The sequence below is a fragment of the Diabrotica undecimpunctata genome, chromosome 6 (assembly GCF_040954645.1).
Source record: "Diabrotica undecimpunctata isolate CICGRU chromosome 6, icDiaUnde3, whole genome shotgun sequence".
NCBI classification, from domain to species: domain Eukaryota; kingdom Metazoa; phylum Arthropoda; class Insecta; order Coleoptera; family Chrysomelidae; genus Diabrotica; species Diabrotica undecimpunctata.
Window position 1 is genome coordinate 152836351 of NC_092808.1, and position 24146 is coordinate 152860496.

The following is a 24146-nucleotide window of genomic DNA, read 5'->3' on the forward strand; positions in this document are numbered from 1 at the left end:
TTTAAAAAAAACTCTGTCTGTATTGGTGTGGGATGAATTGAGTAGCTCTATAACCGATGCAGCCGGTCCCAAGCCCGGATATAAGAGGAGGGACAGAGGAGTAACACCTCTAAAAAAATCAAAGTTCAGCTGACCCGGCTGATAGCACCCTCTGAGGGTCCCTCAGAGATTTACATTAACAATAAGAAAAAATACTAACTTATTATTCTTCTTCTTCTTCAGCCTTCAGTAATCCAACTTTGGACATAGGCCTCCCCCAAATCAATCCAGTGTCTTCTATTTTGTTTATTCTCTTTCCTAACCATGGCCTCCACTGTTGTATTTCGTGGTTCCATCTCTTATCCTTCAGTCGGGCATTGTGTGCTGCGAAGCTCCATTTTAATTTGGCAGCATGTTCTCCTGTGTCTTTTACTTTCGTTTTGCTTCTAATCCATTTGTTTGTTTTTTTTTTGTCTATAAGTCTCACCCCGAGCATTGATCTTTCCATCGCTCTTTGTGCTTTTACTATTTTATCCATATTGGACTTGGTGAGTCCACGTCTGTGAACCATACGTGATTATAGGGAGGATACATTGATCGTAAATTCTGGTTTTCAAATACTGTTCTATTTTAGTGCATTTTAAGATCCAACTCAGTTTTCCAAATCGTGCCCACGGCAACCCTATTCTTCTGGTAATTTCGGCAGTTTGATTTTGTTTGTTAACTTTCATTATCTGTCCCGGGTAGATGTATTCGCTTACTGTTTCTAAATTTATGTCATTTAACGTTATTTCTCTAATTTTCGGTGTATTTGTCAATATTTTTGTTTTTTCCAAGTTAATCTTAAGACCTACTTTTTCCAAAGCTTAAAATAGTTGCGTTATCATGGTCTGTAGTTCTTCGAAACTTATAGCGAATATTACAATGTCATCAGCGTATCTTAAATGACTCAGTTTTCTTCCATTAACATTTATTCCTTTATCTGCCCAGTTAATGTCTTTGAACACGTCTTCCAGTCCAAATATGAATAGCTTTGGCGAGATAACATCTCCCTGGCGAACCTCTTTGTTGATTGGTATAGCTTTGGTTTTCGAATAATCCCTGGAATAAAGAAGTCGAAGAAGAAGTAATCTAACTATGTCAAACGATTTTCAAATATAGAAAACGTCACGTAAAATTCTGAATATAACTTTATTCTACCACTTTTGCAACCATTTAATTCTTTTTGCAGACTATAAGCTTTGATGAAAACCTTATTTGATCAGTTATTTGCCTTTTCCCCGAAATTTTTAAATAGTAATTAAATGATAATATTTATCACGACCTGCATTTCTTAAGAAAAATATGAATAAAATATGTCATTAAATATGTAAAATATTTACGTAAACATATTTAAATAAAAAAAATTGCCAAAAAAGCGTATCTGAAGCAAAATTGACGGTATATAAGTTAAGAATTGCAGTGAAAGATACACTGTTCAGTAAAAAGTTCCTTTGGTAAGTAAAAGAATTAGAAAGGATACAACAAAATAATATCCATTTCTTATTATAATTTTTTTTTGTATAGCATTAGATTTTCACTGAAAATCTGTGCAAATCGAATCTTTTATTGACACATATTCTTTTAATTTTTTACTTCTCATTTAATATTTTGTTAGTTATTTTTTATCCAAGTTTAACTTAAACCTGCTTAAAATAAATATATCATGGCTAGAAACGAATTGATTGAGAGTAGTAAACGCTACCCGTGACGACGCTATCTTGTGTCGCTGTTTCCGTGACTCTCTCATTTTACTATAGAGAAAAAGTAATACAGCTACAGTATAGAAGATTCGCTTTAAAAAGGATAAAATAGCAGTTTTTGGAGTTTGAAAGCAGGAGTGAATTTTTGCTTGATGCTGACATTGAGTAGCAGATACCTTAAATAATATCCGTTGTAGGTACACTTCATCTAATTTATATAACGATTTACGTCATCGGCGTCATAGCCTGTGACGTCACATGATACCAACACGAAATATTTAGGGTGTAGGTGTGTTCTTTTTTAGAATCACTTTACCGAGTACACTGGCATTACAGCCACTAGACATATTTTAATATATACGCGTAGAAATAATATTTAAAAATTTCTATTGATGTTAACTTAAAGAAATACACAATAATATGTTTTACTTAATTTGTATAAATGCATTATAAAGCGTTTTTATCAAGAACATTTGTTCGGAACACACTGTAACTGTAATCGAACGAAGGTAAAATTTTGGCATAAATTGGTAAAACTTATTTGACAGTTGCGGTGTTGACACTTTAGTTTTGTTTTTATTATTTACTATTACTTAAACGATGTTGTTTTTTAAACAAGCGGCTCAAATTGTTTTTAACAAGATTATTTTTTAACTCTTGTTTTGTTTCTATTTATTTACATTAAATAATAATTTATTTTGTTGTATACTGTTGTTGTACACTTTTGCAATAATTATGTGACCTATTTGATTTAAAATGGATTCAGGATTTTTTTATTCTTTGGCAACTATGTCAACTTCAATCTCTGACGTAGATAATGACGTAAATCGTTATCTAAATTAGATGGACTGTATATATTTTTTTGGAGGAAGTTTGTCAGGTGTGTGGCGGTTTTGGCTGTGGCTGGACTCTTTAGACTAGAATGCTAGCATAAATGGACGATAGCTCCTCCTGCGTATTGTTTTTACCGGAATAGCATAAATTTTTTGACATTTTGATCATTTTAATTTCTTTCCTCCCTAAATTTTATTTTCTCTTTTAATAAGACTTACTGTATATATTGAAAGTGACTATCGTTATTTTATACAGACGTTATAAAAGATAAACACAATATTGCTGATCTGACGCCAAGCCCGCCTTTTTCAAAATGAATATGAGCTTGTCATATTTTACTCTATCAAATGCCTTTTTGTAGTCGATAAAACAAATATGTACATCACAGTTGACATCTGTGCACCTCTAAATCTCCTAGTGCACACCTTCTCGGGTGCCTAAGGTATCGCGGAATCCAAATTGTATCCATGATACTTGTTCTTCACATTTTTTGTATATTCTGTTATGTATCACTTTTAAAAAACGTTTTAAGTAGGTGGCTCATTAAGCTAATTATTCTGTAGTCTTCGCATGTTTTTGCATTTAATTTTTTTGGTATGGTTATGAAGGTCGACTTTAACCAGCTTTGGGGAATATTTCCAGTTATATATATTTTGTTAAATATAGTCGTTATCCATTTTATTCCTTGTTCGTCCATAAGTATCAGGAATTCTGTATAAAATTTGTCAGGCCCTACAGCTTTACTGATAATGCTCCAATCGATCAAGTGAAAACATTTAAATACTTGGGAATGATAATTAATCACTAATACCGAACAAGCAAGACAAGCTTTTATCAAATTTAAACCGCTACTATGTAACCGCAATCTTTCCTTCAATCTCCGCTACAGGATGGTTAAATACTATGTATGGTCCATATTGCTATACGGCATGGAAACATGGACGTTAAAAGTACCTTCCATTAATAAGTTGGAGGCCTTCGAAATGTGGACGTTGCGAAGAATGTTCCGCATACCATGGACAGATAGGGTGAGTAACGAGTAAGTCTTAAAAAAGGCAAATACTAAGAGAGAACTACTCAATTTGATCAAGGTACGAAAAATTGGATACCTCGACCATATTCTGAGGGGAAAAAAATACGCAATCCCTCAACTAATCATCCAGGGAAAGATTGAAGGCAAGAGAGGAGTAGGTCACAAACAAATGTCGTGGCTACGGAACAAAGAACTGGACAGGCATAAATAAAACTGACGATCTTTTCATCATCATCATCATCACTGGCTCGACAACCCTTTTTGGGTCTTGGCCTGTTCCAGGATTCTTCTCCATTCTGATCTGTTTCGTGCTTTTTTTCTCCAGTTTTTTACTTTTAAGGTTGTTATATCATTTTCTACTTGTTCTAAGTATCTCAGCTTCGGTCTTCCTCTTGTTCTTTTTCCTACTGGCATCTGTTTGAATGTTTTGTTTGGTGTTTCGCCTTCTTCCATTCTTTCTACATGTCCTATCCAACTGGCGATCTTTTGCATGCCGTAAAAGACAGACGTTTGGCCTTAAGATAATTGGCCAACGCACTATAGGTGCACGGCACTAAAAGAAGAAGACAGCTTTACTATCTTTAGTTTTTCTAATAAAAATAATAATAATGGAGGCATTTAAAATATCTTTATATAGAATTTTATGACAAAACAATAAATACAACTATTTTTTTTTCAGTATTTCTCAAGATATCTTACCAATAACGTATAAAATGAAGGCTGTTTACTTCGTCGCTATATTGGTACTAGTTGCCATTGGAGCCGAGTTTGCCTTGGGTGATTGTTTATCCGGAAAATACCGTGGACCATGCGCAGTATGGGATAATGCACTATGCCGTAGAATATGCGGTGAAGAAGGACGTGTTACTGGTCACTGCAGTCCTAGCCTGAAATGTTGGTGCGAGGGATGTTAACTATATCAATAAATAATGCAATTCAGTTATAATTATAATTCAATAATACATAATGTATTCTAGCAGTTTTTTTCTTATTTATCTTTACAAAAATTATCAATTTTTACTTATTTACCTTTACAAAGATAAAGTAGTGTATTACTATAAATACTAAAATATTGCTTTGTCTTTTGCTTTTGAGTTTGATCTAATTTTTAAACTTATTAACATGGATTTTTAATCAAGATTAGACGGCAAAGTCTGGTCTGGACAAACGAGAGATTTATTAAAAATAAAAATTTTTATTTAAAAAATTTCTTTTATAAAAAGTATATTAATAAAAAACCCTATCGGGCTACATTACAGAACCTTTTTCTATCAATTCATGATCTAAAAAAGGATATGAGCTTCCAGTGTCTATTAAGGCTTTGGCATTAATTTGGTTAACTGTTACTTTGGCTATACTTTTTGAGGTGTTCGTATACGATTGAGGTGTTTCCATTGAAGAAGCGATTGCAATTGTGGAAGCAGAAGTTGATTTCGTTTGAATTTTCTATGATTGCATGCACATTTTAGCCCGATGTCCAGTTTTATTACAGTTTTCCTTGCTGGACATACAGATCGAGGATGTTTGGATGTCCACAAAAATAACAAGTCTGACCAGGTTTTGTTTGAACAGAAGCTGAAGTAGTTTATTCTAAATCTTTAGATTCATTGCTTTGCAAAAAATTCTTGAATGTTTCACAGTAATAGTTTCGTATTTTCTGACCTAACATCATCAGAAACGAAGATCTACTATATTTGACCGAACAAAAAAGGGACCGAACATCAAATAAAGTCCAGAAAGTGCGGTTGGATTGGTCACACATTCAGAAAAAATAATTCCAGTATTGCAAAGATTGCCTTAAAGTGGAATCCCAAGGAAGAAGAAAAAGAGGTCGCCCAGTACAAACTTGGAGAAGATCCATTATGGACGAGATAAGAGGTCAAGGAAAGTCTTGGAACGAGGTGAGGCCTTAGCGCAAAATAGAACCCGACGGCGCGTTTTAACTGAAGCTCTATGCTCCACTTAGGAGTTCAAGAACCTTTATATATATATATATATATATATATATATATATATATATATATATATATATATATATATATATATATATATATATATCACAGTAATATTTGAATTTGGCGGCAGTTTGAGAGTTTGGATCAGCCTCTAGTTTATCTGGTCTAAAGTACTTCTCCATTATATATTTATGAGAATAAAATTGTAGTAAAATACCTTTTTGCAGAATTACGCTTTTATTCGCATAAAACTTGACATAAGAATGACAAAACAATTATTTGAATACTAAGAACTGTCATAACATTAAGAACACTGTCATAACGTTAAGAACACTAAATTATATTACAGTTATTATGTACTTTATTGCCTGTCAATTTATATAAGAATTATTAAAATTTTATTTCCAAATAAGTTCCAATATTTTTAATGTAATTCTAAGTATTATTGTAGGCATATGTTACGTTTTCATGAAGTATTACACATTCATACGGAAGCAGAAAGAAAAGATTATGACAAAACACAAACAGAATTAGAACTTATAACTCAGGAAACATTCAAAGCGGAGTAGTTTCTGTAACTTTTTAATACGCCTGATCTATAATAGGGGCAAATCTGTTCCCTCTACATTTCACAAAAAATATTAACCTATAATTGTCACATTTAATTATTAATCAATTTGGCATATACTCGTATTTTCAATTCACTTTTGTATACATCGATTTTTTGTTGCAATGTCATCCACAACATTTTCCAAATCTCGCAAGTTCACGGTTCAAAAGCTTACCACGGAGAAAGAGTTTTTGAGATTAAATCTTAAGTCCGTAAAAGAAATTAAAAATGAAACTATCAAAACCATCGAAAATATTAAGCAAGTATTTATTAAAGATCATTTAACTAAAAAAATTCATGAACAGTACGTGGCTGGAACGGGGTTGCCAGTAGTTTTGAAAGAAGTAATACTGGAGGAGCTGGACAGGTGAGACAGGCAGTTTTAAGTCTAAGGATCTTGTAATTTTTAATTTGTACATCAATTTTGTTTTTAAGAATACACTTAATGGATATTTTTTTACTATAATCTGAACAGCTAGATCAATGCATAGTTCTTTTCTTTCTTATATTATTCAAAGGTATTCTTTTGAGTTAATCTTGCAATAATTAATATTTCTATAGAGCCCATCCCACTTTGTTCCACCAGACCTCTCGCATACTTAACCACTTTTGCTTTTCCACAACAACAGTCCGATGTTGCGCCATCTGAATCCAATTTGTAGTCACTTTTTTTTATATCAACTGGTCTTTTATGTCAATTGGACTACAATGCAATAGAAATTGTTATTATTGCTCTTAATAAAATATTCGTTAGGGTTCAATAACGAATCAATCTAACATTTAAAGATCACTAACATTAAGACAAATCCAGTTATCTGTTTTTTAGTTATTATAGGCTTATATAAATAAAACCTATACGTTTTCTGCAGATATTTCGGCGTCTTTTTTTAAATTATTAACAATTCAGTGTAAAAAAGTTATTTTTTTAAATGGCTTTTCACCTACAGTTCAGGATCTAATTGAGTATCGAAGGTGAATGTGTGCGAAAGAACGGAAGTTAGAATTAGCATCATTGTGGGTAATTCATTGTCAATTTGTTCGATTAATTTTGTGTCATTTTCGATTTCATTGCAGGTTTCACCAGAACAATTGAGGCACACTGCAGTGCATTTGAGGCCTACTTCTCTACAACCACACATATTTTCAGATTTTCCCTTGCATCTGCAAAAAATTAACTTCAGAAGTTCGGGGGTTGCTGGATTTATTTTTCCATGCTTTTCCAAAGCTATGAAAAGTTAAATGTAATTTTGGTCACTGTCTTGGCATATCGTTTGTACCTCGTGCTGTTAGAGAATCATTTTTATTTCCATCGTATACAGAAACGAAAAAATGTTCACCAACGACAGTGGGCAAAGCTCACTAAGAAATAATGCTGTAATGCTTCCTTCTTGTATGTAGACTTTAAAGCCTGTTTCTTCTTCAATATTAGCCTCCTAAATTGTTTAAATTATCGCACCATCTTTTTCTTGATCTGCCAATACTTCTTCGTCCATTTAGTGACTTATCTCGTGCTATTCATACTATCCTAATGTAAAATTTTGACAAATTTAAGTTTAGATGAATTTAAGTATGCAAATCTTGTAAGCTACTAATGTTGTGTCGCTTCCTGAAAAAGCATGCAAAAACAGCAAATTTTCTGCAATGACGTCGCCATATATGTATACAAAACTTGAAGGACAGTATAATTGATGCGACTTACACCCATTTAAAGGTTTAAAAAAATTGGATAGTTAGGACACACAATATTTGACTGCACTCTTCCTAATGCCGTGAGCAAGAGAAAAATGTCAATGCTCTCTGCTACGACCGCTACGACAGTCACAAAATTATAGACTTGGAATGCAGCAAGCGCACAACGGATGATGACTTTATCTGCATCAGATTTAGCTTGGTGGACATTACAACCCACTTCTGATAGAGCAGTTTTGAGAAAGTCTATTTGAGAAGGTCTATTAAGTTTGATTTGTTCTTTTGATTACCAAGAATAATTCATTATTCATTACCAATCATTTATCTTGGAGTAGTATTCATGCGGTGGCTCTTATTAAACTTTATCTTTGTCCATTGGTGTTTTTTGCACCCTTATTCCAAGATGAAGAGTAATCAAGAACCCGGCCAACGTCGGAGCGCTGTAAAATCCTCGCTAAAATGTAGGGTTGCTAGTTTACGAGATACAGCGCGATAACCCTCCCCCCTTTTTCAAAGATGGCGGCCAAGGGACAAGGGTGGCGACCCCACACACTTGAACTTAAACGTATACTTACCCTCTCAACACATCAAAAAATTAAGTAGCGTCCTATAAAAATTCCTGCTAAGGCATAAAAAATATAACGTCAATTAAAGTATTAATAAACAATATAAAATAGTTGAAAAAATATATTTTTCCCAAAAAATTCTTTTTTTCCATTCTAATTAATCTTCTACTGTAAATTTCAAATCTTTACCTTTAAAATAAAACTAATAACTTTTTAAATTATTATAAACAAATTAGCTGGGAATTAAAAAAATAATAGCCTACTTTTTATTTCATCAATAAAATTGATCACTTTCATTGACCAGTCGTAGCAAAATTTTCATTTTTAGAGATCAATCTTTAAAACCTATGACATGATATTTCAACAGCGCAACCCGTGGGAATGAGAAGACGGGGTAGACCAAAGCTGAGGTGGATGGACGGGGTAACACAAGATGCCGAGAAGATCGGAGTCGGCAACTGGAAAATGCAAGCGGGGGACAGAATAGAATGGCGTAGAAAGCTTGAGAAGGTCGAGGCCCTCTAAGGGCTGTAGCACCAAGATGATGATGATGATGACATGGTATTTCAATTTTGAGTTGTGGCAACAAATATGAGGTATTTGAAATATGAATAACAAACGCAGAATTTAATGTTTAACATTAACATTACAAACGATCGCACGTCACGGGAAATGCATCCAAGAAGAAGTTTTGGGTGTAATTTATAGCAGAAGTTTGGTTCTTTTGAAAAACGTACTAGTGTACCTTAAAAAAAAAAGTTTTAAATGTTTTAGATCGTTTGTTATGTAAAAGTTTAAATCCAGCGTTTTTTAAGCGTATTTCAAATGCCTCACAGTTGTTGTCAAAACTCAAAACGAAAATTTCATGTGATAGGTTTTGAAGGTTAGGCTCTAGTAATCAAAACTTTGTAGTGGCCAATAAATTAATAAATGAAAGGCATAGATTGTATTGATCTCATGAGAATTATAAAAACTTGCAAAAATCGCGCCACGTATATTTCTTTAACACCTTTATAAGATCTGACTTTATTTGCGACAAAATACAAAAATTACATACGAAAACCGAAGTCTTTACCTTTAAAACGCATTTTGATTTGATAGGTAAGAAGGTTAGGTTAGGTTTTATAGACCTATAATACAGTTTTACGTCCTTTTCAAGTTGTCAAAATATTGTGTCACAATAATGTCAACCTATTTGTCAGTTTATAATTATCCTTTTGAATCATATTTAAACGTATATAAATATACTAATAAAATAGAAAATGGATACCACTAAGATTGACTCATTGCTAAAAGATATTAAGAAACAATTTAAAGAATCGGATAAGATATTAGCCCAAACTGTTGCCGAAGAACTAGATATACCTCAGTAAGAAAGTTGTTCTTATTTATTGAAAGTAAAAAAACCGTGAAGAGATGAATAGTCTTTAAGATTATAAACATACTAATACATAGCTTTGTCTTTGCGAATTTCTAGTGTATTTGTAATTGTAAAATCGTTTCCAAGTACGTAAATTTTTCTAACGACTTTCACCTTTTCTTAGTTCATTCGTATCGTTTTATTGTCCTTTCTAATTTCCTTTTTTAGAATGATAACATTGTAGTCTGGAAAAAATAATTTCCAAATAACAAAGGGTAATTATTGTTGCTGCTGGTAATGAGAATTAGTATTCCCATTGCCAATTAGAGAATTAGTTATTCATAAATGGTGTTAAAGTAAGGTGAAAAACTTTTATTTCTTCTGGATTTTCCTTTTTTTTTTTCGGCAATGTTGAACCCTCATTTTTCTGAATTTCCAAATGCTTTCTGTTTACGCTATAAAGTCTTTTGCTTGGAGTTTTATCGAATTAATCTTAAAAGTCAGTTTTGCAGGGAGAGGAGATAGTTACATTGTGATTTGGAACCTTTTCCTTCACAAATGGATGTTTTTTTAGGATTGCGATAGGGAATATTGCAAAAGGTGACACAAATTTTTGAGAAATCTCCCTGGAGCATAACGTCGATGGTTCTACGGGTTCATTTTCAATGAGTTTGGAGCAGGTAGGTTGTGGTTCCATCAGCTTCTCTTGCATAGAACCAGAAGCTACTCCTTTGGGGAAAGATTTGTTGGTTTCCGCATCAAAGCTTGCTAAATCTGCTTCATTTTCGGGTACAATGACGTTTAGAAATGTCATGTTATACGTTTTTTCGGCTTTAAAAATGTCTAACATAACAATTTGTCTGTTTAATTGTGTGAGTGTGTTGATTTCTTATTTTCTCGTTGTAGTAAGTCTTGAAGTTGCCCATGTAGGTTTTATTAAGAGATTGAAGCTTATGTGTGACATGAAGAGGTAGGAAAATTATAGAAATAAAGTTTTCTTTAGCCAAATTAATAATTTCCAAATTACGCCTGTTGCTATAATGGCCAACAAGTACTAATAGAACAGGAGACTCTTTTGATTCCATAAAATTTATAAAATATTTCATCCATTCTGTAAAAAAATTCGCTTGTATATAATCGCTTAAGTGAACCGCGTATATTGACCCAAAAGAAGCACTTCGTAGTAACTGGTCATTTCGATTTTTTTAAGGAAAACTTAAAATAGGCGGAATGAATTGACCTGCAGCACTCATTATTACTATTACGGCTAACCACTTTCAGCTGGTGTTCGAGATTCAATTTTTCTTTTGTTCCTACGACTTGTTCAACTTTGTTCTGGACAATTGACAATCCAGTTTCATCCACATTGAAAACTCTATGTAGCGAAAAATTATGTTGCTTGTATTCGGTTTCTAAGTTATCAAAAAATTATCCAAAGTTTTGAATGGAACCTTTTCCGAGGAATTACCATTCCATAATTAAACCATTTCTTTAAACGTTGTAGGTATCTTAGTTCGTATGAATTTATCCCCTTAGTTATTAAATAAAAAAACAAATAATATCCATTATTTATAAATCATTCTGCAGAACTAACTTATTTTTCGTTTCCAGAGATATTAGCCTAATACAAAACAAATGTGACAACATTTGCAACGACTTAAAGCAACTCAGAAATAACATGGAAGAACGCCTAATCCTCGTGAACAAAACTGATTTTATAATGAACATTTTAAACTACAAACTCTACGAAGTTCAGTACGACTTCTCGACGCGAATCAAAAAGCTAAAAGACATAAAGAAGCAGTTAGAGAATACGGAAATCACGTCTGGAAATGAGTCAAAAATAGCGTTGAACTTTGTTGAAAACGATAAGGAAATAACCGAATGTGAGCAGAGTCACGAACAACAACATAAAAGTGTGAGGCAGCAAATGCTGGTAAATATTTATTCATGGTGCTTTTTCTAAGCTATTTAGCCTTGCTCTTTTCTAATTTTTTCCTCTATCTTATATGACATACACGCATTAGTAAAGAAGTACTGGTAAATATTTCTTTATGATTTGTTTATAGAGTTTTGAGAAAAACCTCTTTAAAGTTTTATTTGTAAATATTTCGTTCAAAATAGATTCTATAGAAATAAAAATAAGACTGAGAATCTAGGAGAAAGCTAACAATACAAGATGTAAAAGTATAACTGGTATTTTGAAGAAAGATAAATATACAGGGCTTTCAGAGTGGAGGGTTTGCATGGTCTGTAAGAAGGAATCGAGGCTCAGTGTACAGCGCCGTTTTATTGGCAGCGGCTGTACTTAGGGGTTCAGGACCCTCCTATAGTGTATTTTTATGTATGAGAGAGTAATAAAACAATAAATTATGTATGCAAATCCCTAAACTGTTGATACGGGTGACTCAATGAAAAACAGATATTTGTCAACAAGTTTACAGAAGTATATAGGAAAACAATTTTAAATTGAGTATGACCACCAGGTATAAAGGTTGGAGCAGAATAAAATACAATAGTTGTGAGAGTTACTAATCCCTAAATAAGGTTGCCAGTGTCGGAGTGATGGAGGTTAACAGGTACTAATGAATTTGCAAGAAATGTAAGATGTTTATTTTATTGGTTATATATAACCAATAAAAGTTTAATAAGTACCTACCTATTTGCAAAATAAAGTTTAATTCTTTAGATAAAATAAAACGTTTTATTTTATCTATTTGCAAAATAAAGTTTAATTCTTTGCCTATTTTGCAAAATAAAGTTGAATTCTTTAGATAAAATAAAACGTTTTATTTTATCTATTTGCAAAATAAAGTTTAATTCTTTGCCTATTTTGCAAAATAAAGTTGAATTCTTTAGATAAAATAAAACGTTTTATTTTATCTGAAATGAGTGCATTCCACGAAGTAAGGGTTTCAACAATCAAACATTTAATTCTTTAATTCCAGGAATCTACGACAGTAATTGACTAGATAATTACCTTCTAAACTTATTCCACAGAAAATGTGATAGTGGGTTTTTCCATTTTGTATATAGGAAGGTCCAAGTGGCGTATTCAAAATTCTTAACAGTTCACTAAAAGTAGGTACTTCAGTTGCAAGGTGCAGTTTATTGTGTATACTAGTGTTATGGAAAATTTGGAAGTGCCGTGTAAACGCCGAAAAATTGGTCCTCTAACAGTTAATGAAAAAACATCAATATTTAATTGTTTTAAATCATTTACAGACAAACGTTTATGTGAAAGTGTTGATGAGACCGTTGAGTTAGTTAGCAGTACACTTGGTGTTGGGAAATCTACGATTTACAGAGTTATTAAAGAAGAGAAATGTGGTAGTTTTCAAATGCCACGTAATGCTCCAGGGAAACCATAATTTCATATAGAATATCATTTTAAAGAAGGACTTCGACGGAAAGTGCATGAATTCTTCTTTAGACAAGAATTTCCAACATTGGATAAAGTTCTTGTCTCAGTTCGAGATGATAAGGATTACCCTACCCAGAAATGAGTCGAAGTACGTTATGGAAACTTTTAAAAGAAATAGGCTTCCGCTGGAAAAAGAATCCCAGAAAGTCTATTTTATTAGAAAGAAGCGATATTGTCATATGGAGAAGACATTTTCTAAGAACCATAAAGGAAATGAGAAACCAAAAAAGAAAAATATTTTATCTTGATGAAACATGGATCAACGAGGGTCATACACCAAATAAATTTTGGCAGGATGAAACTGTTACAAGTCAAAGGCACGCTTTTGTAAATAACTTATCTACTGAATCTACTATAAGAAAGGAACTTTATTCGTTGTGTGCCCTTCATAAAGAAAATTTTAAAAAATACGAAATTGATGAAATTGCCAAAAATCGTGGAATGACAGTACTTAGATCCCCACCATATCATTGTGAATTAAACCCGATTGAACTGGTATGGGCACAGATAAAGAGTGAAGTTTCAAGAAAAAATACCACTTTTAAAATTCATGATGTTAAACAGTTGTTTTTGGAGGCCGTAAATAATGTAAAACCTGAAAACTGGGAAAAGGCAGTAAATCACACTATTAAAGAAGAGGAAAAAATGTGGAAGCTGGACAATATTACTGATAAAATGATCGAGCCAGTTATTATAAATCTTGGTTCTGAAAGTTCATTTTCTGAATCTGATTTGGATTTGTAACAAGTAGCTGTAAGTTTTATATTAATATTTTTATTCATCTATTTAACATACCTTAGACGGTTTTAAAAACTCTTTTTCTCTTTTGTAATTTTTAAAAATTAAAAAAAATGTGAATTTTTTAAAACCCTTTTTAATGTAGGCCAGCCAGTTCTAATATAGTGTGTGATAAAAGAGGTCACTTTTGTTTACATACACATAACACTTTATAACACTGAAATAATTCATTTATTTTTTACAATTATTCAAAGTAATTTTTCAATTAATCTTGAGCACGCCCATGGAGTGGTCGGAGCTACCAGTTAAAATTATGCTAATTACTCTCTCGTTCATTAAAATAAACTATAGCTGATCGCAACGTCTGCGACAATTACCTGATCACCCTGCTGCGCGACAATGTCAGGAATCTTAAGAGTACCGTCCTGACATCTTATTCGCGGCTCTGTCTCACATATCCACCCTTTATTTTCAGCTGCTTATCAAAGATACGTAACAAGCTGATCATGTCTCTTATTTCGGTGCCAGTGGGCTGCAGGGCACTTTCGTAGAACGCGACTTTCGTTACGTTCGCATCCCTTTCGGCGCCTACGCTCATGTGGTGGATTTGAAGGGATGCCTCTAGTTGGAAGTAGATTTCCTTTCATCTGTATCGCCTTAATATAATCTTTCCCAGACCACTAAGGCGATGGATTGCTTTTGCAGGCAGAGCTCTCGGAGAGTGAAGAACCCTGACGAAGTCCGTTTCCACTATAGCCGTCTTCAAGTTTCTGGCTCAACTCACGTGCGATCAACGCTGAACTGTCTCAAGATGATTGTGTTCATTTTAGGACTGTCTTCCAGAAACATGACAAAGATAGAGAGAGGGTTAACGCTGTAGCTTCAGTTGCCGAGCTAATCAATTTTGTCGGTCTCCTTATCATGATAGCCGGGACGTGCATGGCCATGGCCATGACGCCTAGACCACCCTCTTTGGTGGATGCATGAATGTAGGCATCGACACACGTTCGATTGTAGGACAGGTAAGTCTTTAGGACAAGCAGTTTTTGTGCTGGTTTTAGCCCGGCTCGTTGAATTCGATCAAGTTGTGTCTGCAGCTCAATGCTTTGGTCTGCCCGAGTGCATTATACCTTCGACTTAGGTATCCAATCAGCTCACGCGATTGCAATTGCCGAATCCTGTCGTTGCCGACAGAGAAGAGAGAACGCGTCACTCAGTAAGAGTGCTTATCTTTCTGCAAGACTGACAGCTGCATAAAACCTGCGCCGAACCGAGAGCGCGCTACGATAAATGCGTTATATCTTGGGATTAGCTTCGAACTTCTATACAGGGTGAGTCATAAGGAACTTTACATACTTCTACCATATGTAGAGTCCCTCAGGGAGCATATCATGTGGCCACTAAAAAATGTCAACTCCTCTTCTCTATTAATTAACAGGGTGATTTGTGTAATTGACCATTTATTTCATTTTACTGTAGTGTTTATACGGCTCATTTGATTTTTTTAATTTTTGCATGATACAGTACACTACTATCAAGCATTCGACTGGTATTAGCTAAACTAAAAAATTCCAGGACTGGCTTTGGAAAAATTAATTTAGGGATTCGTATTAAATATTACACCCTGTATATATTTTTTTTTAAAATGCAATAAGTGATTTTCAAACTAAATAAATAGCCAATGAAAACGACATATGCGACAATGTTGTCGCACTTTTATTAAATTTTTAGTAAACGATCAAATCTTACCAAAAATAGAACAACCATAATGAAGTATCAAATTATAAGGTAATTAATTTAAACAAATGTTATAAATTTCAAACATTTTAATTGAAATGATAAACTGAGTCACTGCACAACAAAAAACAGTAACTACTAACAATAACGAAGAACAATTTAAAAAAAAACTAAAAATATGTACATAGTTATGATAAACCCATAAATTAGAACTGGAAAAGATACAATAATGGTAACAAAATAAAAATAATTCAAATAGATTTTCGAAATAGAACCCTGCAGCCTGTACACATTTTTGTTGCCGAATTGTTAATTGACGTATTGAATTACGGATACTCTGGGGATCGTTTCTAATAGTATTACAACAATGTATAATTCTATCAATTAATTGTTGTCGGTTATAAATATTCACTGCGTAAACTAGTTGCTTCAATCGTCCCCAAATATGGTAATCAACGAGATTGAAATCAGGGGATCTTGAAGGCCACGAAATAGGACCTGCACGTCCTATCCATCTGTTGCCATAAACATTATTGAGATGTTGTCTCACTGCCAGTAAAAAGTGTGGGGGTGCCCCATCATGCTGAAAATACATCCCTCGGATAGCAACGTTCGCGTTGGCAAGCAAATTCGGCAAAATATTTTGTAGAAAGTTCAAATAGACCTGCCCTGTTAAAGGACCATCAAAAAAGTGAGGACCTACTAATTGGTTATTTATGACACCAATCCACACGTTAACCGAAAACCTTAACTGAGAACGACGTTCTCGAATAGCATGGGGATTTTCTTCTGCCCACACATGTGAATTTCGTGAATTATTTATCCCGTCTCTGGTAAATTGGGCTTCATCTGTAAATAGTGTCCTGTATAGCGTTGGTCGATTATTGTTAATCCATCTACAAAATTCCAACCTATCGATCTCATCTCCAGCATGTAGTCGCTGAACCATTTGAATGTGATATGGGTATAAATTATTTTTTTGTAAGACTCTACTTACTTTTGATTGAGTAACATTGAGTTTTCGACTTACTTGTCTAGTGCTTATTGTAGGGTTCATAGTAACGGCGTCCATAATGTCATCTTCCTGCGCTTCATCTACATGTCGCTCTGTTGTTCCACTGGGAAAAGTGCAATTTTCTCGCAAATAATTAAAAACTGACCCAAATGTTGGATGACTGGGAGTTCGACGATAAGGAAATCTCCTGCGATATTCTCTACTAGCAGCCCTACCATTCCCATTACAGAATCCATAAATAAATATTATGTCTGCATATTCTGTGGTCGAAAACTGATGTGGCATTTTGAACGAAAGTAACAAAAGCTCTACCAAAACTAACACAATGTACTTAACGTAGATATGACAGAAGAAATATGTATTCTTGTACACATAAATAACAATTGATAATGACAATGGGTATAAAATATCAAGAAACGTCAAACGGTCAACGCCAACCTTCATTTTAAACTTTTTTAGATTTATTTTTATTTAGTACAGTTGATGCAACGTATTATTATTTGACATAAAATTTTAATCATTTACAATCAACAAAAACTAACACATACAAGAGGTTTGACTTTTTAATCAATTTAATTTATTATTTATCGAAAATAATGCCCCAATACGATCTATGAGTAAAAATTTTAAATTGAAAAACAATTGATTCTATCGTAGAGATAATACAAAGTGACAGTAAAGATGTTAATTTTCTACGTATTAGATTATGTTGTAGGAACTCATTTTAATTAAAATGTTTGAAATTTATAACATTTGTTTAAATTAATACCTTATAATTTGATACTTCATTATGGTTGTTCTATTTTTGGTAAGATTTGATCGTTCACTAAAAATTTAATAAAAGTGCGACAACATTGTCGCATATATCGTTTTCATTGGCTATTTATGTAGTTTGAAAATCACTTATTGCATTTTAAAAAAAATTTATACAGGGTGTAATATTTAATACGAATCCCTAAATTAATTTTTCCAAAGCCAGTCCTGGAATTTTTTAGTTTAGCTAATACCAGTCGAATGCTTGATAGTAGTGTACTGTATCATGCAAAAATTTAAAAAATCAAATGAGCCATATAAACACTACAGTAAAATGAAATAAATGGTCAATTACACAAATCACCCTGTTAGTTAATAAAGAAGAGGAGTTGACATTTTTTAGTGGCCACATAATATGCTCCCTGAGAGACTCTACATATGGTAGAAGTATGTAAAGTTCCTCATGACTCACCCTGTATAATATTTTAGAGAGTTATTTTTGAAGGTGGAGGGAATCTAAAAACTGATTTTGTAGAAAATTCTAGACGGTAATAATATCTTTTCTTTCTTTGTTTTAGGAAGCCCAAGAATGTTACGAAAAATCAGCAAATGTTCTAGACGACTGTTTGGAAGTCTTGAAAAAAAATTTTACAAATCTCATCCTGCTACTAGAAGCCCATAAGCGACTCACGGGAAACTCAAACCTAGAAGAGACTATAGAACTTGACGAACTCAAAGAAATGTTGGACGGTTGTACACTATTGGCGTCAACAGGTTGGAGAACGCCTGCTCAAGACCTAACAGGTAGATTAGTTCTAGGTTTTAAGATTTTTTGTGGCGGTATTTTAAAAAAATGTAAAATTTGTTGTAATTATCAACCGAAATAAACATAAGTGATCATATCTTTTTTTTCTTAAATCTCCCAATTCTTTTAGATTTCACTGAAAGTCAGAAACTCATATTTACAGAAGAGGGACTTTTGGTAACACACGCAGGAAGGGAAGTAACGTATGACGAAGCTGTAGAAATAAAGCTTTTAGATAATTTGAAATTGGTGGATTTGTTTCAAAGAAGGAAACCTAAAGAGGAAGCAGGGGATGTAAGATCGGTACAAGGTTCAGAAGGTAATTATTATAACCTCCAAAGGGCTAAGACTAAAAGAGGCATCAGGTTTGCTTCTCTATTTAAGTCTAGCTTTGTATACTTATTGCTTACATTCCAATTCTTAAATCTGGATAATACTACTTGATCTTTGTATATTTGGACCATCTTAAGTTCACTTTAGAATTATTAAGAGATGAACCGGTATTTATTCTTTCTGGTGTGTCAAAGTTGTTTAGCCTCTTCATTTATACTACACATATATTGTTTCCTAGTCCTTTTCGTTTAACCACTCTCTTTCACAGAAAGCACGGAGTCTACTGCAAGCAGAATGTCTTCTCAAGATGTAAGTTATCTAAAGGAACACTTAGGAACACCACTAACATTGGCACTTGCAGAAATAACTGCCATCCAACCACGAGATCCAATCCACTATCTCGGGCATTGGCTGTTCAAATATCGGTACAACGAAGAAGTAGCTACCATTAAACAGATTGAAATTAGTCAGTTGACAGAAGAAAGAGAAAGGCTAGCAAAAATAAGATGGGTTAGTATGAATATGCATAATAGTTTATCATTTTTGCTTTTTCTACAAACATCCTACTTGTTTCAAAATAAAGTGAACGTAATAATGTATGGTGAGTGCGCGGAATGAAGTATTTTATTATAACGATTAAACGCACAGAACTGTTTCGAATAAAGATGGCTCAAGGAAAAGATGACGTCCGATAAAAATCATCACAGCGAGAGCGAAAAAAACCAAGTTAACTTGTTGCAGACATAATAAAATAAGCACAATATGTTTAAAGTGTGGAAAAGCGTTCCATAAATTGTGCACGGCTCGATATTGGGCCGAAAAACTTCAAATTTTAGATACAACGAGTATGATTTGTTGTGATTCGAAGATAATCTTAAATAGTGGGGATGGCATCGAAAATACGATCATTCTTCTGCAAATAGCAAATAAACTAATTTGTTAGTTGAGAAGAAAAAATCAAATGCTAGAGGAAAATAATAAGCTACCTACTAAGGGAAAAAGTAGAAAGCCTAGAAAAAAATTTACCAAAAAATTTCATGAAGGTCAAAAAGGTGGCAAAAACTAAGAATAATAATAACAATCCATCCATTTTGAAAAAATAAAATGATGTGATAGAGGCAGAGATTCAAGTTTATTCAGTTAGTGAGGAATACGGCCTGAGCCTCAACTTCAAGAAGACAAAGTGGATGCTGATAAGCAGGAAGCAACAGCCTGCTCGACAGTTACGGATAAGTAACATACTAATTGACCATGTAGAATCTTATGTGTACCTTGGCACCAACGTAAATGCAAAATGGGAACAGGGCACAGAAATTAAGGCGAGAATAGAACGAGCTAGAGCAGCATTTAACAATATGGAAAAGCTCCTCATAAGCAGGTGATCTTGGTATTAAAGGTGGGAGAATCCTGTAGATGCCGATTGAAATAACTCAATATATTCACTTTCTCAGCCATCTATATATTTGAATGTATTATGTTCCTGTTTAAACATTTTACTTTGTTTTATCACCAATTATGTTAAAAATGTGTGTAAGTAAAAATTTACTCTACTCTACTCTTTCATTTGGGTGGCTTGTAAGCGAGACAACTGCCGCTAAAGAAAAGAAAGCAATTTGGGTGGTTTTCAGGAAAACAAGTGTCGCTAAAGGGTACAATCCTCCTAAAGGTAGAAGCTTCGGCAAATCAGAGACGAAGGTTTGGCGTCCTGTTATTTTGGTAGTTATGGGCGTAGCAATGTATTGAAATGAAATATGTAATTATACGTGACATTGAACATGTTTCAGTCTAGTATTAAGAATTGAACAGAAATCTACAGATTTACGAGCAAAAAAAATTTCATCCATCTGGTAGTAAATATAAGAAAAATAAGCGAAGAAGCAGATAAATCAATGACAGAATAAATAGACAGTGGAAGCGTAGGAGCGATGATGAAAATGTTAAGATCAAAGATGTTATCAAGAAAAGTAAAGGCTCTATAGAACTGTTATTATATCAGCTGTGCTTTATGGATTTGTTCAAGAATTCTTCGTCAAAGAGAACATGAAAGCTCAGCGATGCGTAGAAGAAATTCTGGAAACTCATCTCATATGCACACTTCAGACTCTCCAACATCCAATTTTTCAGCAAGAAAATGCAATGCCACACACTTCTAGATCCACCATGCGCTTCTTTGAACAGGCTGTAGTCAATCTTTTGCTCTGGCCTCCTAGATTCCCAGATTTATCCCACACATGTGGGACATCATGGGTCGGAGACTTCTTAATTTAGAGCATATTTCTCAAACTTTGGGAGCACTTCGGGAGGAATTAATTAGGGAATGGAACGAGATACCCCAGGAGGATATTATCCACCTAATCAGAATTACATTATTATAATACATTAACACATTATTCATTGATTTACTCCCATAAGTGGTTTTAATCATTTTTAATGTTTATTTTGGTATAATTGTACGAAATATTTTCAAAATATAATAGTTTATAACGGGTGTTAGGATTTTTATATCACTTAGTATATATTCGTACTTCTTCAACCACTATAATTTTCCTTATATCACCACGTTGAGACGTACTTAATACAAATTGTTTAAGGCAAACTATATTTTTACTATAAAAAGTTTTAATACAATTCTAACACTGTATTTATCCTATATACAGCATAAGATACTCGAAGAAGAGGCTAAAACTGCAGTAATGGAGATGATTGTAAAGGCAGAAGACGAAGCTATCCGCAAGGAATTGTTAAGGATTGAACGGGAGATTCAAGAAGCGGAAGAGCACGAAGAACAGCTGGCGGAAGCACTACAAAACAATCAGTGATTTTTTACTTATGTAATAATGTATTTAATGCTAAATTATAGTCTTATATGTGAAAAATATACTTAAAGTATCAGCAAATTATTTGTTTTAATATTGGACGATGAGAATAAACTATAATTTTGATCAAGAATAGGTACGTTATATTATATATTTTGATTTGCAACTCTGATTAGTATAATTGTCAAAATCAGGTTGAAATTTCCATGATGGAAAACAAAACGCCAAATATATTATATTTTCAATTAAATTTTGGTTTATTCTCATTAAATACAGTAGATAACAGATCCAAATTTGATATCAATCTGACGGTATCAATTGATATCAATCAACAACTGTTAGAATTTCATTAAAAAGATGGTTATGCCTGCAAGATCGAGGAAAAATAAATCAACTGTCAAATTGTATTTCCAGCCAGCGCCAATTTATAAACTTTTATAAGCAAGAACATTAATATTTTAATTTTAAATTATTTAAGTGTAAAACTGCGTTGAATAACACTTTCGTGTTGACGCTTTGCATACACCTCCATGTGGTACACCGACAAATATTCTGATTAGACAATGCATTCGATTATAGGTTTTTTGTAGATGATTGTAACGGGTCTAGTTTTTTTTTTGTAGGCCAATTAATTAGTTCACAATTAATTAATTATTTTTGGGCATGAAGAAAAAAAAAAAGTGGAACATTAGGCGGTACCGTAGACTAGCGCGAACCTTCGTTATGTTTTCTGCATTTTTAAAATTGAATAAAGTGTAGAAGTTAGATCTATTCTGTTTAATTACTAATACAAGGCCACTTTAGAAAAGAAGAACTGCCAACTGTCACTGATGGTGACCATAGATAAAGAATATATATTACTGAATGATGGTGACGTGGATGAGGGACTTCAGCTTAGACAGTTTTATCGTTAAGTCACGTTTTATGCAAAACCTTTTGTGTAGTATGTACTTTTAAGTAAAGAATAAATACAGAAGTTAGACCATCTCATTTTATGAAATCCCCAACAAAAGTAATTTTATTATTTATATTTTAAACAAATTCAATAAATTATCATGTTTGCTCCTAACGCCACCTGTTAACGTATTAACAAAGCATACGTTGTTTATTTTTGACATACCTGTCAAATTGAGACCAAATACTAAATTAATTATAAAGTATAAATAAATATCTTTTGGGAATAAATGTAATTATTATATAAACTAAATAATATATTTAAAAATAATAATTGAAATTATTGTAAAACGAGAAATATAAAAATTTAAACACATGATTTAATGTTGTTATTAATCAGATGACATTAGAATCACTATCTAATACGCGCCTTGTTACTTTTTTCTGTTTTGGTGTTTTTTCTTTAGATTTAATCAGTTCCATTTTTTCGGGGTATCCGTAGGTATCATCGTCTTTCCTTAGCGTTTTTGTTGCCTTTCCCAAATAAAATTGTCGGAGTTTTAGGATCTCTTAAAAACTGTTGAGCTAACAAAGGTGTTCGTGGTATCAGTAGTACTTGAACCTGGAGATTTATTTATATTTTCAGCAGCAGCTTCAACAAGCGGTCTATCTGTCACAAAACTTCTGCAGTGAAGACATGTAGATAGAATGGAAATATTACAGTTTTTCAAAAATGGTTGTGATGTTATAGTAAGTTTGAAATGGTTTTAATAAACCTACATTCAACGGCTGTAATCTGTTCGTACAGTGTGGCGGTAGGATTGTAACGCCATTATTTTTACTAAATCGATTACCTCAATCGATAAATGACTATGATCATTATCCATTAGCAATAAAGAAGGATTTTCTATGGTACTACCAGTGTGCTTAATAAAATGCTTAACAACTTGCACAAAGCATTCATCCAACCTGTATTTGAAGCTAGTCACAAAGTTTCAGGGAATACCCCATTTATGATACCTTTAAAAGTGTACTTTGGATAATACGAGAGCGGGAGGAATAGCTGCTCCAACAATACAGCATGTTGTAACGAGCGTTCCACGTGATCTTACTAACCTGTCTTATACCCCTTTCTGCAAACACTTTTCGTGACTTTTGAACGGTAACGGTTCCTGTCTCATCTAAATTATAGATGCGACTACCATCTTCAAACTCCGGGAAATGCTTTTAAGACAGTTGTAAGTTTACTGAAAAACATTTCAACCTTGAATTTTCAATTTATTGAAATCGGTTGCTCTTGCAAGACTAAAACGTTCTGGGGTACGGAGGGATAAATTATTGGAATGATGTTTCTGAAATCCTTTCATCCAGTCAAGTGAAACGCTTTTTGATGTATGTCAGTTTGCTAGAACCACTATATTATTGTAGCTTGCGACTTCATATGACAGTTTTCGGGTATCTTCTCTTGATAAACCATAAAACATTTTAGAACAAAAAAGAATTATGAAAATACAAATGTTACGAAAATATTTGGAGCAAAGATAATTTATTGTAGGCATATGGGTAAGAAGAATCATTTTTTTTATGCAACTCCTAGAGACATCTGCAATCTACCCAATGAAATACGCATTTTTGATGAAAAGGATTGATGGCATGCAGAGTTTCACTGCAGTGGGTGATTTCCTTTAGAATTCCAAGTCTACATTTGGAAGGATCAATATGGGACATGTGCAAAGACTTATTGAAAGAAGGTCAAGTAAGAAAATGGTAAGAAGAGACCCAATGGGGAAAATGTGAAAAGAACCACCTAGAAGAAAATGAATAGATGCGGTAGAAAACGCTTTAAAAGAGCTTGAGACAAGA

General features: G+C 33.3%; 2 protein-coding genes across 4 annotated transcripts; both read left to right on the forward strand.

Moving 5' to 3' along the window:
- The first annotated feature begins 1396 nt into the window (after positions 1 to 1396).
- LOC140444145 (drosomycin-like) lies at positions 1397 to 4570 on the forward strand. Its single transcript, XM_072535822.1, has 2 exons — positions 1397 to 1475; positions 4268 to 4570. Exon 2 carries the CDS (start codon positions 4302 to 4304, stop codon positions 4500 to 4502), a length of 201 nt encoding a protein of 66 aa, XP_072391923.1. The 5' UTR covers positions 1397 to 1475; positions 4268 to 4301; the 3' UTR covers positions 4503 to 4570.
- Positions 4571 to 6174: 1604 nt separating this feature from the next.
- Positions 6175 to 21464, forward strand: LOC140442912 (uncharacterized). 3 transcript variants are annotated; one of them, XM_072533870.1, is made up of 6 exons: positions 6175 to 6520; positions 11380 to 11704; positions 18014 to 18239; positions 18371 to 18559; positions 18842 to 19083; positions 21231 to 21464. In XM_072533870.1, the coding sequence occupies exons 1-6, from the start codon at positions 6276 to 6278 to the stop codon at positions 21390 to 21392; spliced, it is 1389 nt and encodes a 462-aa protein (XP_072389971.1). In that variant the 5' UTR covers positions 6175 to 6275; the 3' UTR covers positions 21393 to 21464. The 3 variants fall into 3 exon arrangements, with proteins under 3 accessions (XP_072389971.1, XP_072389972.1, XP_072389973.1); XM_072533871.1 differs by lacking the exon at positions 6175 to 6520 and adding an exon at positions 9589 to 9777; XM_072533872.1 differs by lacking the exon at positions 6175 to 6520 and adding an exon at positions 10611 to 10738.
- The last annotated feature ends 2682 nt before the right edge of the window (positions 21465 to 24146 follow it).